Source organism: Vidua macroura, chromosome 10 (genome assembly GCF_024509145.1).
Source record: "Vidua macroura isolate BioBank_ID:100142 chromosome 10, ASM2450914v1, whole genome shotgun sequence".
NCBI lineage: Eukaryota > Metazoa > Chordata > Aves > Passeriformes > Viduidae > Vidua > Vidua macroura.
This window is the reverse complement of record NC_071580.1, coordinates 543,801-560,281: the sequence shown is the minus strand read 5'-3', so window position 1 is coordinate 560,281 and position 16,481 is coordinate 543,801. Positions and strand designations below refer to the sequence as shown.

At 52.8% G+C, this 16,481-nt stretch overlaps 1 protein-coding gene across 15 annotated transcripts in view; it reads right to left on the bottom strand.

The window, feature by feature from the left end:
* The window catches only part of MBNL1 (muscleblind like splicing regulator 1), a 62,382-nt gene that overhangs the window by 13,733 nt on the left and 32,168 nt on the right, over positions 1 to 16,481 (bottom strand). For 6 of the 15 annotated variants that reach the window (XM_053986300.1, XM_053986303.1, XM_053986302.1 and 3 more), the window contains 5 exons: positions 9,032 to 9,202; positions 6,678 to 6,878; positions 1,510 to 1,767; positions 550 to 603; positions 32 to 193 (listed from right to left, as the gene is read on the bottom strand). In XM_053986300.1, coding sequence (XP_053842275.1) covers positions 32 to 193; positions 550 to 603; positions 1,510 to 1,767; positions 6,678 to 6,878; positions 9,032 to 9,202 — 846 coding nt within the window. The remainder of the gene's footprint in view (positions 1 to 31; positions 194 to 549; positions 604 to 1,509; positions 1,768 to 6,677; positions 6,879 to 9,031; positions 9,203 to 16,481) is intronic. The other 9 variants (XM_053986305.1, XM_053986306.1, XM_053986311.1 and 6 more) reach the window with 2 other exon arrangements.

Genomic DNA, 16,481 nt, shown 5'->3' with positions numbered 1-16,481 from the left:
AACAGCTTTCCAGGGAGCACTAATTGCCTACCACTAGAGCGGCACAGGGAGCGGCGGGACAGCCGCTATGGGCACCGGCATCAGTGCCACGCCACGGGAAAGCTTCGGGCTGGGCCAGGAGCGAGGCTCTCGGGGAAGCAGCACTGCTAGCTCCATGAGGATCACACGTAGAAGCCATGTTAATAGTCACCGTCTGGAGAGGATGGCAGGGCCGTGGTGACACCCCAGTCCCCGGGCCCCAGCGCTGCCCGGGCATGCAGAGCGCGCCGCATGCTGGCCCCGGCCGCCTCCGCGCCACCAAGCCATGCCAACGCCCCTGCGCCGGCACCCGGGAGGGGACGGGGGACAGGAGGGCAGGGGAGGGGACGGGAAGGGGCCGGCAGGGCGCGGGGGCAGCGGGGAGGGCACCCAGCCTGGCCCGGCCGCCCACACGCCCTTTGCCGGGGACGTGGGGAGGGAAACCGGGATGTTCCATTCCTACACATTAACCCCAAACTCGACTCTACGATACAGCTACATGCCAAGCTAAAAGGTGAAAGGTCATAGTACCAGGTCAAAGGTTGCCTCGAGGGGTCGCTTCAGTGATTTGACAGCCGACTGAGTCTTAATTAGCAGGCAGCGAGCACATGATGGCAATGGCCAGTGGGGTCAAGCGCATTAACATAAACAGCAAGCAGAGGTGCGTCATGGGGGCAGCAGTGCATTTGGGGAGGTGAGAAAAAACAAATAAAAACAAATCACCGGATGCCGTGTACAACGGTAACAAGACTAGGCATGCACGGGCCCGTCGGGCAGGGCGGCGGGGCAGCAGGGGGTGCCCAGGGCCACCCCCGGCCCCAGCAGGGCCGCGGGGCTCACGGCCACGCACAACCGGGCTCCCGCCCGCGCCGGACCCGCGGCCACCGCCTCGCCCCGCCGGCCCTGCCGCCCTCGCTGAGCTCTGCTTCCCACACCCACGGGCTCGGCACAGGCGGGACCCTCTGCCAGCACAGCCCCCCAGTGCTGCCCTCGCCTCGCCGGCACACCGGCTCCTCAGGGGCCCACGTCTGGCTACGGGCCGGGACAGCCACCGCCAGCCCGCGGGGACACGGGACGGGGACAGCAGGAACACGGCCAATCCACTTCAAACTACGCCTCTACAAACACGGACTTACAGGAACTAAACGTGGATTGATCTAGCTGTGCAGCTGGACAGATACACATCTGCCCACACGCAGACGCACAGCCAACCAGAGACACAAGTAGCCCACACGGAGACACACGCACACACGTATGCACGCACAGAGGCACACACAGGTACTCCGTACAGCAGCAGGCAAAATTAGTCACACACCTCAATGGTCTGAACTACTTCACAGCAGATCTGGCACCACATGCTGAGAAAGCTCATTGCACCGGGTAGTGACCGGGGTCCCCAAGCACACGCACCCTCCTCAGCAAGGACAAACACGCATCCACCATTGCCTCTCCTCAATGTACGTCTACGTCCAGAAGTGCTCCCACACTCACCATGGCAGCTGCAGTCGCTGCTGCTTGGGCAGCTGCAGCTTGGTTAACCTGGTACTGGGCAGCCTTGATCTTGGCTTGCAGGTGTGCAGGAGGGTGAAAATATTTGCACTTTTCCCGGGAGCACCTCCCCTTGATGTAATCCATGCAGACGGTGACCGTGTTGTCGTTGGTGTCGATCATGGCGCTGTCGGCGGGGTGAGCGAAGCGGCAGTCGTTCTCTCCCCTGTTGCAGTTCCCACGCTGGTACTCTCGACATACCTGTGACACCAGGGAAAGAAAGCCACTTACTTTGGGTGATGGGTGCTGCAGGCAGGGCTCGGAGCAGAGACAAACTTTCTGAAAGCCTGAGAGAGCACCACGAGGTGCTGGCCCAGGCGGTGCACTGCAGTGGGATGGAGGGCTCAGGAACCTGGCAGCAGAGACTGGCTTCTCCAGAGCCACTTCTGATGTCAAGGAGCATGAAACCCCACCGTGATCAGAGCCAAGCACACAGCAGGTGTCATTCTGGCTCCCACTTAGCTGCCTGGGGGCTGTTTCTGTCTCCTGAAATGTGCCGTGGCTGCTCTCGGGCACCACCCAAACACCCCGAGGCGCTCGGCCATGCCCTGCTGTGACCTGGCTGCGCTCGATGTGCTCATTACGGTGAGTGGACGGCGTGTGGCCACCCCCAGGGAGCCCCACCGGGTGGGCACTGTGTCCATGAGCCCCCACGATCCAGGTGCCTGCCAGGAGACAGCAACCCAAGCCCACGGTGGTGGCACAGCCCCTGTGCTGGCCAGCCATCACCCTGGGGAGGTGGGGAATGGCAGTGGCCACAGCCGCAGCGGCCACTGCTCTCGCTGTCACAGCAGCCACATGGAGCTGGAGGGCTCAGACGCTGCAGCTGCTTGGCTGACAGCCCCTGCAGGGTCCCCGTGGGCTCCAGCCAGCCCCCAGCCCACACAGACCCCCAGACACGGACTGTGGCACCAGTGTGACAAACACCGGCCCCCTCTGCACAGGTGCGAGCCCCTGTGTCTGACAGACTGACGTGGGCGCCTGTCGTGGTCAGTTCTCCCCAAACTGCCAACAAAACACGTTTTGCATTCCAGTTTTCCAAAGGCCACAGGAAACAAAGGGACAAAAGCAACCGGGCCTGCACAAAAATAAAACCCTTTAGTAGATGGAACTTCCTGTTCAAGGTGAGTGCCTGTGAGCTTGGATCGTAAGCATTTCCTCAAGAACCTTGGCTCTGATCGCTGCAACAACCCAGATTTGGTGGTGGTTTCCTTTACACCAGTCCTCTGGCTGCTGTTTAATCCTTGTGCCACTGCCACTGCCACCTGCAAATCCTCCATGGTTATGAACTGACCCCCCTGTAGGACCAGGACCAGGTTGGGTGTGAAAACATTTGTTCAGGGCCGTTCCTGAACGTCCACAGGCTTTTTTTCACGTGGTGACAGACTCCAGGTGTGCACTGGCACCTGAGCCACGTGAGCCAGGCCCAGCCCCTCCACGCCCCTGCTCATCCCGTGCCCTCTTGCTCAAGGCTCGCAGAACAGATTCTGCAGCACGCCAGAAACAGCTCAGGCAAATTCCTGGGCTGCAAAAGAACCACTGGCCTGCCAGGTAATCCTGCAGCCAGGTCCCTTCCCTGGTCCAGTCCCCTGCAGCGACACATGCCAGCCAGCACAACAGTCCTGATCACCCAGAGCTGACCAGCTCCAAGAACTTCTAAGTTGCTTCTTTCTGGCAAAACATGGTATGTAAGAACCAAGCAAGAAACAGCTTGGCTGTGGTCATTCCTGACTTTGGAACACTTCTAATAGAAAATAATAGCATTCCAACAGAAACAGCTGTTTTTGATAAAGTGTTAGGCAATTCCTTTTGCTCTTACTTCCCTGTCCTTCTTGCTTCTTTTCTAGTTCACTGCAGAACTTTGTTCAAGTTATTTCCTGCAGGGGAGGAGTGTGAGGAAAGCTGTGGAAAAGCCTGAAGCCATGACATTTCCATCCTGAGATGCAGACTCCTTACAGGAGTGGCTGAAAGCACTGGACACCCAACACCTGCATGCTGTCAGTATGAAATCCAGATGAAAGCAACCCCACTGCTAGTATCAGTCACCAACCTCACTTTACCAAGACTCACATTAATTCAGGAGACACAGCAGTGGTGTCTGCCTGCATCCCTGAAAACCCCAGGTGTGCTTACTGAGAGCTTTCAGCCTGGGAACAGCCTGGGTCTGTATGCCAGAACGTGTGCTGACTTAATTTCTGCCAGTGTATATCACTCTTGAAAATAAATATTTAAAATTCTAAGCAGAACCAATCATACTCCAAGATTAGATGCTAACATCATTGTGGTTATTTTTCTCCAGGACAGTTCATTCCAAGGGAGAGTGAGTGGAGCCTTATAAAGCTCTGATCACGCCATAACAAATGGCAATGCCACAGCTGCAGCTCCTGGGAAGAGCAGGTAGACACTGCTGGCTCCTCTGGGAGGCAATAGCCAGATCATATAGAATCTCCAAAATCCATTCTGCATTTCTGTAGCCTATAAAGTACACTCAAATATTTTGCTGTTCATAAAAATTACGTGCCTGTTTAGTGTTTGGATACTAAATTTGGATACTCCAGATCAGATGACCACTGTACTGGAAAGCATTTGCAAATGATGTTCTCACCTATATGTTTCACTGTTTAAACTAAATTTGCAGAAGGGAAAAACAGTATTGTGACCCTGAGAGTGCTACTCTAGCATCTCCCTCTCATGCAGAGGAGTTTGGCTCAGCAGTGCACCACTTCTTGAACAGCAATATCAAGAGAATGCAGCGTCCAGAGGGCCAAATCCTGCACGCTGAGGTCCCAGATGACACCAGCTCCCTGTGCACAGCGGTCACAGCCTGCTGCCAGCACCAGGGCTGCCCTGGAGGGGCACACAAAGGGGTGCCCCTGCTTTCCAGGGTGCTTGGGGACAATGGGTACATCCTGCTTATGACCAGGATGCTTTTGAGCCCTCATGTCCCACCCTGACCAGCCCATGGGCACTGCAGGGCTGGAAGCACAATCAAACACAGCAGCTCATCTTGGCAACATAACCCAAAGGGTTCCCACCATAGGCATCCTCCTCTCCGTACTCATTTCCAAATCCATTATGATTTATTTATGAATTTACCTAATTGCATTTTGGTTTTAATCCACCTCTGGCAGGTGTCCATCATGAAACAGAGTCCTCAAGGGAAAAACATCGCTGGGTGATTCCAGCCAGCCACCTGTGTGCCAGCTCAGAGCTGCCTCCCCTGCAACCTGAGCGTGCTTTGGGGAACGCTTCCCTCGGGGAAAACATCTCTAAAAAGGGAAATGATGCGATCCCACAGGAGGGTGACCTGTGGTGATGTGAACTCTGAGAATAGTGACAGCAGCAGCGGGAAATGCTGGCTGCCAGATGATCCTCCACACTGCTCCCAGCTCACCCCTTCTGAGCAGCAGCTCGCCAGTCAGGGATGCAGCTAAGGAAAAGGAATTAATTTCCCTTGGAAGGAGAGTTACTCCCTGTTAGTGCACAGGCAGAAAGAACAGAGTTACAAACACAGTAGGCTGCATAAAACAGAGATCCTTCTCGCTCCTCCCAGCGAGCTCCCTGAGCTCAGTGAGCAGACCCACGGCCAGAAGGGAGACCAGCAGCAGCCGTGCAGGAGGCAGCAGCCTTGAGCCCTGACCCCCACCGTGTCCAGCACACAGCAGGGTGGCAGCAGGGCAGCCTGGCTGCTCAGCCTCCCCATCGCTGCCTTTTAACCACCAGACCCAGCCAGGGCTGCAAGCACCTGCTCTCAGGCTGTGCCCACGGGCTGAGCTCTCAGGCTGTGCTCCACATCTCAGGCTGTGTTCTCAGGCTGTGCTCCACATCTGAGGCTGTGCTCTCAGGCTGTGCTCCATGCTCTCAGGCTGAGCTCTCAGGCTGTGCTCTCAGGCTGTGCTCCAGGCTCTCAGGCTGTGCTCTCAGGCTGTGCTCCACATCTCAGGCTGTGCTCTCAGGCTGTGCTCCATGCTCTCAGGCTGAGCTCTCAGGCTGTGCTCCACACTCTCAGGCTGTGCTGCATGCTCTCAGGCTGTGCTCCATGCTCTCAGGCTGTGTTCTCAGGCTGTGCTCCACACTCTCAGGCTGTGCTCCATGCTCTCAGGCTGTGCTCCACATCTCAGGCTGTGCTCTCAGGCTGTGCTCCACACTCTCAGGCTGAGCTCTCAGGCTGTGCTCCATGCTCTCAGGCTGTGTTCTCAGGCTGTGCTCCACACTCTCAGGCTGTGCTCCACACTCTCAGGCTGTGCTCTCAGGCTGTGCTCCATGCTCTCAGGCTGTGTTCTCAGGCTGTGCTCCACACTCTCAGGCTGTGCTCTCAGGCTGTGCTCCATGCTCTCAGGCTGTGCTCCACGCTCTCAGGCTGTGCTCTCAGGCTGTGCTCCACACTCTCAGGCTGTGCTCCACACTCTCAGGCTGTGCTCTCAGGCTGTGCTCCATGCTCTCAGGCTGTGCTCCATGCTCTCAGGCTGTGCTCCAGGCTCTCAGGCTGTGCTCTCAGGCTGTGCCCACGGGCTGTGCCCCAAGCTCAAGGCAGCTGGCAGCACGTCCCTGGCTCCCCGCCCACGCTGCCGCAGCACCGATAAGGTGCTGAAAACACTGTCAGGCCTTTCAGATAAGAAAGATTTGGAGCAAGGGAGAGCAGCAGCTCGAGAGCACCGACACTTGTCAGGGTTGTAGCGAGGGTGATAAGCCAGGTGCGGGAGGCCAGCAGGGGAGCGTGGGCACTGTCTGCCCAGAGCCAGAGACGAGTTATCTGCACCTCAGCAGCTGCAGCTCTCTGCAGCTCTGCACCTCTCCCTAGCGCTCAGGGACTGTGCCCCCACCGTGTTAACGCCCTCTGGGCACACACTAACAGCTTCGTGGCACCCTTGCTGCTGCCACGATCATTCCTAAATATTCCCACTTCCTTCTGCAAGGGAGGGTCAGAGGCAGACCGGCAGCCTGAACTCACTGTACAGTCACTCAGTCACTCCTCCTTCTTACCATCATAAAGATACAACATTACGGCCCAAGTGAAACCTGCATTGTTTGCTTTCACAAGGGAAGTATTTCCTACCTAGAAGACATAATAAATGAAAATAAATGAGTAAGTGACACCACCGAGCTCCTACCTCCAGCCTGTCTGTCCTCATCAGCTTCTGGGCGGCGGCGGCGGCGGCGGCAGGGACCGGCACGCCGGGGTTTCCCGTCACCAGCATCGGGGCCGTGGGCAGGATCTCGGCGGGGACCAGGCCTGGAGACACCGGCCCCAGGTAGGGGTTGAAGGCGGCTGACGCGTTGGTGGCTAAGCTCGGCGCAACGGAAAACATCGGCTGCAGTTGGAGACAGGGAAAGACACACTTAACATCTGCTGTGCAGCACCAAAACAGCTCCCTGGCCGTCCCCTGGAGCTGAACGAGGTGGGTTTCTGCTGCTAGCTGGAAAGGAGCATTTGTTGTGTTTGTGGGTCGTGGGGAGCACCCGTGCAGCTGTTGCACGTGAGCAAGAGCACGGGACAGGTATCCCCACCAGCCTCTGCTGGTTCTCCTCCTCCAGCTTCCCTGCACACTCAGAGCACGCGGCAGCTCCTGGAGCAAACTCACAGTGGATCCACCCTCCAGCAATGCCAGAGTGAATGACAAATGCTCTGTGGGGTCACAGGGAGTCCAGGGCTACCGGGGAGACATGGCCACAGCAGGTACAACACTGACTCTTGGAGAAAAGGCATCTGAGAGCCCTGACAAAGCATCAACCACACTCAACTTCAGGCACAGGCAAAGCTTTACTGCTGCAGCTAGAGCTGGCTCAGAACTCCTGGGGTTTCACAGCCACAATCCTGCCGTTTTACAGAATCCAGCAGGCTGGCCATGCAGATACTCAGACACTCACTGCATCAGGGAGATGCTTTAGTTAGGCTAAAACATTAAACCAGTGGAAGAAAGAGCACATGCAAATACAATTTTATTTTGTTTGTTTGCATGTTTTTAAAAAAGAGTCAAATGCCCTTGTGGGTGTGAAGAGCCCAAATAATGCTGTGAAAACCCAACACAGAGCTGCTACACTGCGGCAAGGATTAAATAACACTCCTGCCCCCAAATGCAGTGTAACTGCCAAATAAAATTCAGCCAGGAGTGTTTGTCTTTCACCATGTAAATAAAGTTACACAAGGCATTTAGGTTATTTTCCCCAACTAATTTTTAGAGGGAAAAACAACTACAGATTTAACACAACTCTTTCTCTGTTTCCTATCAATTTAAGGCAGACAGCAGAGAACAGCACATGTTTCTGTATTCCTGAGGAAATGACTGAATTTTCTGGAAGCAAGAGACGTTGGAAATAATGAACGAAAACATGCAGGGATTACTGGAGAAAACAGAATGAGAGTTGTGTAAATGGGTATAACTTCTGTAATGCTTATGATTCTTTACCCACATGAATGAAAAACAACCTGGCAAATATTACAGGAAATTAAATATTACTCTTAAATACACTATTAATTAACTGCACTTTTCATTACTGGTTTATCAGCTAGGTAATAATGAACTTCAAAATAGAACAGTCTGTGAGTGTGTGACTTAAGAGATGTTGGTGTTTGATTTCAGCCCAATACACTCAAACAGACACCTGTGTGCCTGCTGTACAGCAAATAAGACTACCCCATTTATTTCCTACTGAGCTTATTTTCTAGCAATATAAATATCCTGCAGCCTTTTGACCACTGCAGAATAACAGCACGTTATCAGAGCCAGCTGGCATTGCTCTGAAGCTCACAGGAACATTGTGATGTGCTGCACAGTCTAGGTGGGGACACCTGCCTGTCCTCCAGCCCCACTGGCACATGGCCACTCTGGGCCAGGGCACAGAGCCACCCCAGCTCTCTGCTGCTGGATGGGCTCATACTGACAATGCACCAGCCACGCCCAAGCTGAGCCTAACTCCCTCTAAACTAAAGCTCAATTCCAGCAAGCAATTCTCTGGGGAAGTTCCCTTGAGTGAAGGGAAAACACCCAGTGGGCACCTTCTCAAAGCCAGGAGTTTCCTAGAGCACACAATATTGCAAAGGAAACCAAAATCTCATGCAGATCACTCGCTTTCCAAACTCTGAGAATAAAGTTGTGAAAGACAAATTAACTCAAGATTACTGACATTAATTAAAATATTAAATATATATATATTATATATTTATATATATTTATATTATATATAAATATATATGCTTACTATATATTATATATATATATAAAATATATTTTTTTAATTAATGTCAGTAATCTTGGGTTGATTTATCTTTCATATATATATATATAAATATAAAAATAAAAATACTTCAGGCAAGGCAGAATGAAGCAACACAAAGACATACAGAGGGGCATTTCAGTGCAGCTGGCTCCTCTCCCATTCCCAAATCTGTGGGATTTCCCTGTGGGGAAGCCTGTGCTGCCTGCACTGGGCCCCAGCTCCCGAGGGACCCCTGCAGTGCACGTACCACGGGCTGCAGCGGGGCTCCGGGCATCATGGCATTGGCCAGCTGCATCTGCTGGGCCAGCATGGCCATGTTCTTCTGCTGGATCAGGTTATTGCGGCCATTGATCTCCAGCTGCGTTTTTAAGTGTGGTGGTGGGTGAAGATATTTGCAGTTTTCCCTTGAACATCGACCCTGAAGAAGAGAATGGACACAGTAGGATTAGAAGCTGCATCTTTGTTACTTATGCCACGAGCTAAAGCAAATACAAGCAGACACACTTACCAGATACCTGGAAAATGAGATCTTACATGAGCACAATGTAAAAGTCAGAGCCAATTACTGCTAAATGGCTAACGTGGAACTACAACATGTGTTGCTGGAATCACAGGAGCAGTTAACCAACCTGATTCTGAAATCCAGATTTGACTCAATGTCCTCATTTCAGTGCTGGGGCTTAGGCTGTTCCACAGCTCTCTGGATGAGATCCAAAGCCTGGCAGTATGTGTCGTACACCCCAACCACTTAGTGTACTTCATACACTCAAGTGCTTTAAAGCCATAAAAAATCATTCCTGTGCTCTAATGCAATGTCCTCTGGCTCCCAGGAAACAAGGAGCCTCGCTGCTTCCCTATGGAGACCAGCATTTCTATCCACCTAGGAGATGGTCTTTAAGGAAAGCTATTTACTCAGAGTTAAAGACTACCAGAATATACCACAGCCCCAGGTAAACTGTGCTTATGCTTTGCTATCACCCGCTACTATCAAAACACTTACATCCTCCTTGTTTGCATGTAGCTCTGGAGCTCAGGGCACCTTTAACCTTCAATCTCTTTTCATTTACAGATCTTAGTGAATTTCCCAGAAGAAATGCAGATTTGTCTGTCTGGGAGCAGGGTTTCTTGTTTCACTTTTATTTCATGGACCTTTACAAATGGTCCACAGAGCGCCCAGGAGCTGGGAGGCGCGGGCTGGAAACCAGGGGCACAGATGTCACCAGAGCACGGGCAGCGTCCATCCCTGCAGCGAGCAGCTCCCAATTACCTGCCACTGGATCCTGCTAATGCAGTCGACAGAGTTCAAGGCAGATTTTCATCTCTCTGAACCTTCTCTGAACTCTCTTGCAATCATTACAAAAGGAATATTGTACGTGGGTAAATTCAGAGGTGGCAGGGGATGCTGCAGTGTCCTGCCGGGCCACACCAGCACAGCGGGGGATTAACCCAATCCTACTGGACGGAACTCTGGACAAATGCTCCCGAGGCTCCCCAGCATGCCCCTCGAGGCCATGGGGTCCCTCAGTGTCCCAGCCAGTCTCACGTGGTGCTCTGCCCCAGCTCTGGGCTCAGCAGTGTCAGCAGTGCCCGCTGAGCTCAGCTCAGCCGCTCCGACCACCCGCACAGCACCGTGGTGCTGCCACACCAACTTCTCACTCTGATTTAGGTGTGGCAGCAAGCACACATTTGCATTGCTCTCCTTGCAGCAGTAAATCTTTTCATCTCATGCTGCCTCCCCATTTCTTTTTTTTGGTGTTTAATAATAGATTTATTTCCTACTCTGTATAGTTCACTTTCATTGTCAAAAATGAAGGAATGCCATCCACTCTGGGTGGGAGCAGGATGTGCCTGACCTTGCTGCGTTCAGCCTCCTGTGACACCTCACGGGGTGCAGCACAGGGCTCAGCACGGTCTGCTGATCAGGACTTGGACTGGGAGGATTTTTCACCTTGCCTTCAGGGGAGCAGGAACTTGTACCTGTCCCCAGGCACCCTCCCACAGGGCAGAAGCATCCCCAGCTGCACACCATGGCTTTACTCCCCACAAAGCAAAGGCACTTTGTGTGAACACTTACAGAATTGTGGAAAACGTGGCAAACTCGGACAAAAGAAAATAACCAATCATGCCTTGGAAAAATCACTCCCAAAATTCTACATTCTGAAAATCCAGGGTATTTCTAGAAGACTTGGATCCTCTGACAGGTGTGTTGGATGATGTCAGTACACCTGGGTTTTTCGGACCTGCACACAGGTGAACAGGAGTGTGCCCATCTCTGTGTGGTCACCACCAGGCTCTTCCCCACACCAGTTTTCTGGGAAGCATAGCACACCCTGTTTTTAACATCCCACAGCAAATGGTAGCAATACAGCTGCAATTTTTGCTTTCTGATAATAATCTCCTTCCAGAAAACAACTCGATTGCATATTTAATAACAGAAGAGCTTTCTTGGGATTCCCTTCTGAGACTGCAAGGTCCTTTACTCGCCAAGTCTGTGATTCTGTAATTTGAAGTGGCCATTCATGGTCAGACCTACAACCCTCTAACATTTCACAGGCTGCCTCCTAAAGACAGAAGAAAAATCTCCTCGTGGCCAACAGAGACTCCAGTGAGCGCTACAGATCCCAGCTGCCCTGCGTGAGCACGCACCACCCCGTGACTACTGAACAATTATTAACCCCTGGCAGAACTGTCAGACACTGAAACACACGGGGATGTTCTGAGGGTGCTGCTGCTGTTCCCTCAGCTGGGGGCTCTGCCTGGGGCTGCTTCCCCCGGGCTGGGGCTGCCAAAGCTGCAGGAGCAGCAGCCACGGCCCAACAGTGCAGCTGGAACACACGGAATGCTCCTGATCCAAAACAAACAGGCAAACACCTCCCTCCGTCAGGGAGCACAAATCGAGTACAAATCCCTCTGAGCCGGCGCCTTTGAACCCGAGCAGGAGGATGGCTGCTACGTACCACAACCATTGCCTGTAAATGGTAAAACTATTTCTCCTGATGCCCATGTGTTTTACAGGAAAACATTTAACTCCATGTAAGCTGTGGTTTCCTTTTTAAAAATAAACTGTTTGCAGGCGTGTTGAGGCTGCCTGCCACATCCAGAGAAACCTTTTTAATGTACCCCAGGGCCTGCCTGGCTGCCTGCAGCCCCATGACTTACACCTCTGAGGCCAGTGAGAGGCAGGGCTGCAGTCACTGAGCCTCCACACAAAGCTGCTGCACAGCCTGTTTGCAGACAAGCCCAACACCTGCTGCAGGGGTCACTGCACCCAGCTCTGCCCCTGCCTGACGCTGTGGGGCCGCAGGTGCCTCTCCCCAGAGCTGGTCCCACACCGTGACCAGGTGCTGGTTCAGGGCCAAACCCAGAGCTGGGGGCAGTGCTCGCCCTCCAGACCCTGCAGCTCCCCCAGCTCACAGCCCAACAGCCTGCCACGGAGGGGCTGCGGGTTTGGACACTCCAAACAACTCTCAGAGCAAGCAGAATGCCAGCTGGGGGCAAACACACATCTCGGGGCAAGGAGGTGAGGGCATCCCCCCTGTGAAGCCCCCTCAGCTCCCCCCAGGGCTGCTGCTGTGGCACAGGGATACTGATGGCAGCACTCTGCAGACACGTTTAAAAGTGAATCCTTTCATGTGAAAACACACCAAAGCGACCACTTAATGACGTCTCTGTGTGTGATTCTTGTACATAAAAGCCTCAAGCCCTCTAATGGATCATTTGGCTTGCACAGCTAATAGCACTCCTACGGGAGCTGTCCTCCTGCCATGAAATACAACAGGATTTAAAAAAAGAAAGAAAAAAGCAAACAGAGCAAGCAGATTGCCAGCAGGAAACAGAAGGAAAGACACCAGCTCAGCAGCAAAACCCTGCCTGCTGCTCCTGCTGTCTGTGGGTCCCTCCTCCTCCTCAGCCCCAAGGAAGCACAGAATGATCCCCAGTGCCACAACACCGGCATGAGGATGGGGATGGGGACAGGGATGCAGATGGGGACATTCACACCTGTGCCACTTTTCTTTGCAGCCACAGTGATGTGAACTGAGCACCTGTCCAGCCCTAGCCACCCTGACTCAGGGTAAGGGGGCTGCTAGGATACCTCCAAATGACCCCAATTCTCATTTCATAACAGCATTAGCAAATGCATCAACCACATATGGACATACAAGTACTTACATAAATTCTTTAACTTTTATAAATTTTATTTATATTTATGTATTTAAAATTTTATGTGTTTTCAACATTTATATAAATATTCAATACAATATGTGGTTGATCTTGGTATTACTACGAATGTTTGCATATCCCCATGTCTGTACAGACACCACATATGTACCAATCCATCAGTATTTATATTGACACTCCCAGGACACACAAACACAAACAGACAAACTCTGCAGCCTGAGATTGAGCAACACTTCATTTCCTCCCAAGCACCTCTCCACCTGCCCCCAGCCAGTGCTGTACCCCAGGACACGAGGGAATCACGTTTTTCCAGGGGTGTGCAGAAAGAGCAGCCCCAGCCCGAGGGGCAGCACCTTTGGGAGCCACAAAATCTTCCAGCGAGAGCTCCAGCTGCTCCTTGAGCTTCCAGTGCTGCCAAATCCTTTTAGAGCAATCTCTGGTAACCCATATGATGCTCACTCAGGCACGGCGTGACCCACAATTTAAGAGGAGAATGACGATGGCTTTATGTCCGGATCAAGTAAAACACACAGCACATTTAATCTGTTTACGGTGCAGATTCCCGTGGCACCCAGCTGCAAGTGGCCAGAACAGCGGGATGCTGAGCAGGTGCTGGGATTGCTGTCATCCAAATCCTGCTCACAGCTGTAATCCCCTGACAGCGACTCGGCAGGCACGACACAGAGCACTACACAGAACCTTCACCAGAAATTTGCCCTGAACAGACAGAGCTAATAAGCAGCAGGAGAGGGGTGAGGGCCCATCACTGTGCCGATCGTTCCGCACAGAGCTCAGGACTGAGCCCATCACGGGCACCCGCTGCACAGGGACCCCAGCTGGGCACCCCTGCTGGCTGCCTTTAGCTCCCAGAGGTGCCCACAGCGCACCCCCAGCCTGGCATCCCCCTGCCCCATCAGACGAGACACGTGGCCCTCAAGACAGGACCCGCATCCCCCACGCGCAGCTGGATGTGAGCAGGGACAGAACAACCCCCTCCAGATGTGTACATGGGCCAGGGGTGCCCGGGCTCCAAAACAAGGACCAGGGGGAGAGGGGGAAAGAGAAGCAACGCCCTGGCTTTGATGCACCGTCACCCCTCACAGCAGCCAGCACGTCCAGCAGGGCGTTTTCACGGCGGTGCTGTGTCACTTCTCCTGAGGCTCCCCGCTGGCTGCCTCGCAGGGCTCTGCCCGAGCAGGGGGCACAGGGGGCTCTGGGGGGGCTCTGCCCCCAGGCCCGGGTGGCGTGAGGACAGCAGTGCCAGGCTCAGGGCAGCGCTGAAGGACAGGAAAATCTCCCTCAGGGCTCGGAGTGCTCCGCGCTGCCCGACAGCACACCCTCCGCGTGGCTGAAGGTCAGCGGCTGCCAGCCTCTATGTCTGCATTCTTATGGGAGAGAGGCTGCTCTGAAAGCATTGCTGAGAACTGCAGCCCCACAGCCCAGACACTGGAAATCACTGCTGGAATCCAATCCTGAAATGCCAGCACACCCACGTGTTTGGGGCTTTTATCGACAGAGTTTATGTAAGAATTATACCTCTCCTGATTTCCTTGTTATCCTTTTAACTGTATTTTTCCCTTGTTTTTAGCAAGTACGGTATCTTGACATGCTGTTTTAAATACAATTTAAATATGATTAGAATACATTTGTCAGGCAAATATATTATTGACTGAAAAATAATTCATTCCCCAATATTAGCGGGCAAAGTAATTACCAAAATATTATTCTATTCAAGTTAAACAATAAATTCTGACTGAAATTTGGGAAGTTTATTAAACTTCATTTCAAAATAGGATTTGAGTTTACAACTGAGCACAGGTGAAACAAAGCACTCTGAGGGGAAAAGCTCTAATTGTGAAATTTCATCGCACCACAGAGTATCATTTCATAGCACCACAGAGTCACAGACTTGTTATGGTTGAAAGTGACCCTAAAGATCACCCAGTTCCAACCCTCCTGCCATGGGCAGGGACACCTTCCACTACCCCAGGTAGCTCTGAGCCCTGTCCTACCCAGCCTTGGACACTTCCAGGGTTCCAGGGGCAGCCACAGCTACTCTGTCAACCTGTGCCAGACTCACCACCCTCCCAGAGAAAAATTTCTGCTGAAAGAAGAAATTTGCCTGGACCTATCCTTACAGATAAATAAAACATATTTCTGAAACCAAGGTCAGCCTCAAATGGGAACTGTTCTGAGGATCAATGCCAAAGCCTGGAGATATGATTTCAAATTAATCCCCTGAGCTCTGCTCCGAGGTGCCACTTTTCTTAGAATGTGGAAAGCAGACAGTGAACCCTCCCTCCCCAGGCGGACAGCGACGGCACAGGAACCTGCACACAGGCACAGAGGGGCTCATGGCACGGGGAAGCAGTGGCTGCTTGCAGCTGGAAAAGCCAACAGCTGCTTTCCCAGCATGAGGAAGCGTACAAAGGCTCACAAGCTGGAGTTAGCAGCATGAGAAATGCTCTTGACTCTCTTTCAGCAGTGGCACACCGAAACCTCCGCGGGGCCGCGCGCTCTGCTGGCTCTGCAAGGGCTGGCTGGCACCCGACAGAACAAACCTGCACGTTCCACTGCTGGGAACCCACGGGCTGCAGGGCATCCTGTGAAATCCCTCGCAGGAGCACCGAGAGGTCACCTCATTTTCAGGAATAAACAGCTCCAGGTCCTTGAGTGCACATGTGCAAGAGACATTTTACAACACAATAAACTGCCCAAGATGGAAAGATACTGCTTAATGACATCCAAACCTTTCCACTTAATTACCACACACCTCCAGTACTGCCAAAATAACCCCGAGTGGCTATGGAGGCAGTGGGAGAGCTCTCAGCACTGGGACAGAGGTGCTTGGGCACTGCAGGGCCCACAGCCTTTCAGAGCAGCAGGGAGACTTGCGGGGGTGCCATACCCACAATATACCAATATACACAATATACACAATATACATACCCACAATATACACAATATACATACCACAGGTGCCTTTGGCACCTGACACCAAGTTCTGCCTCTGGCAACCAAAAATTTGACACTTCTGGCTTTTCTGAACAGTTTGCTTACACGATAAACAAATGAAGGCCATTCAGACTACTCAGTAACAAAAGCAAAGAGAGGCCAATATAGCACACCTGGCACCAGGACAGGCTGCTGCACGAGGCAGGTGCACGTCACGCTCAGGGCACTGGAGCTCCAAAGCACTTTAGGCTGATGTCACTGCACCACTAAACATGACATTTGGAGATCAATTTCCACAGGGGGCTGAGGGACCACTGAAGTCCATCACAGCAGGTAAAAGGGGGGCATTGAGCCCCTTAGAGCAGCACAGAGTGACCCACAGGTTTGACAGTGAAGGTTCATGGCTGGCACCACCACAGTGCCACTGACTGGAGGTGTGTGCAGAACCAGCCAGTGCTGCCCTGCCTTGCAAACCCGGAGAATGAGAGAAGTTCACACAGGAGTGGAAGGAAAACTGCTCAGAGCTTCCAGCAACAGGACACATCAGGCCAGTGGACACCTCT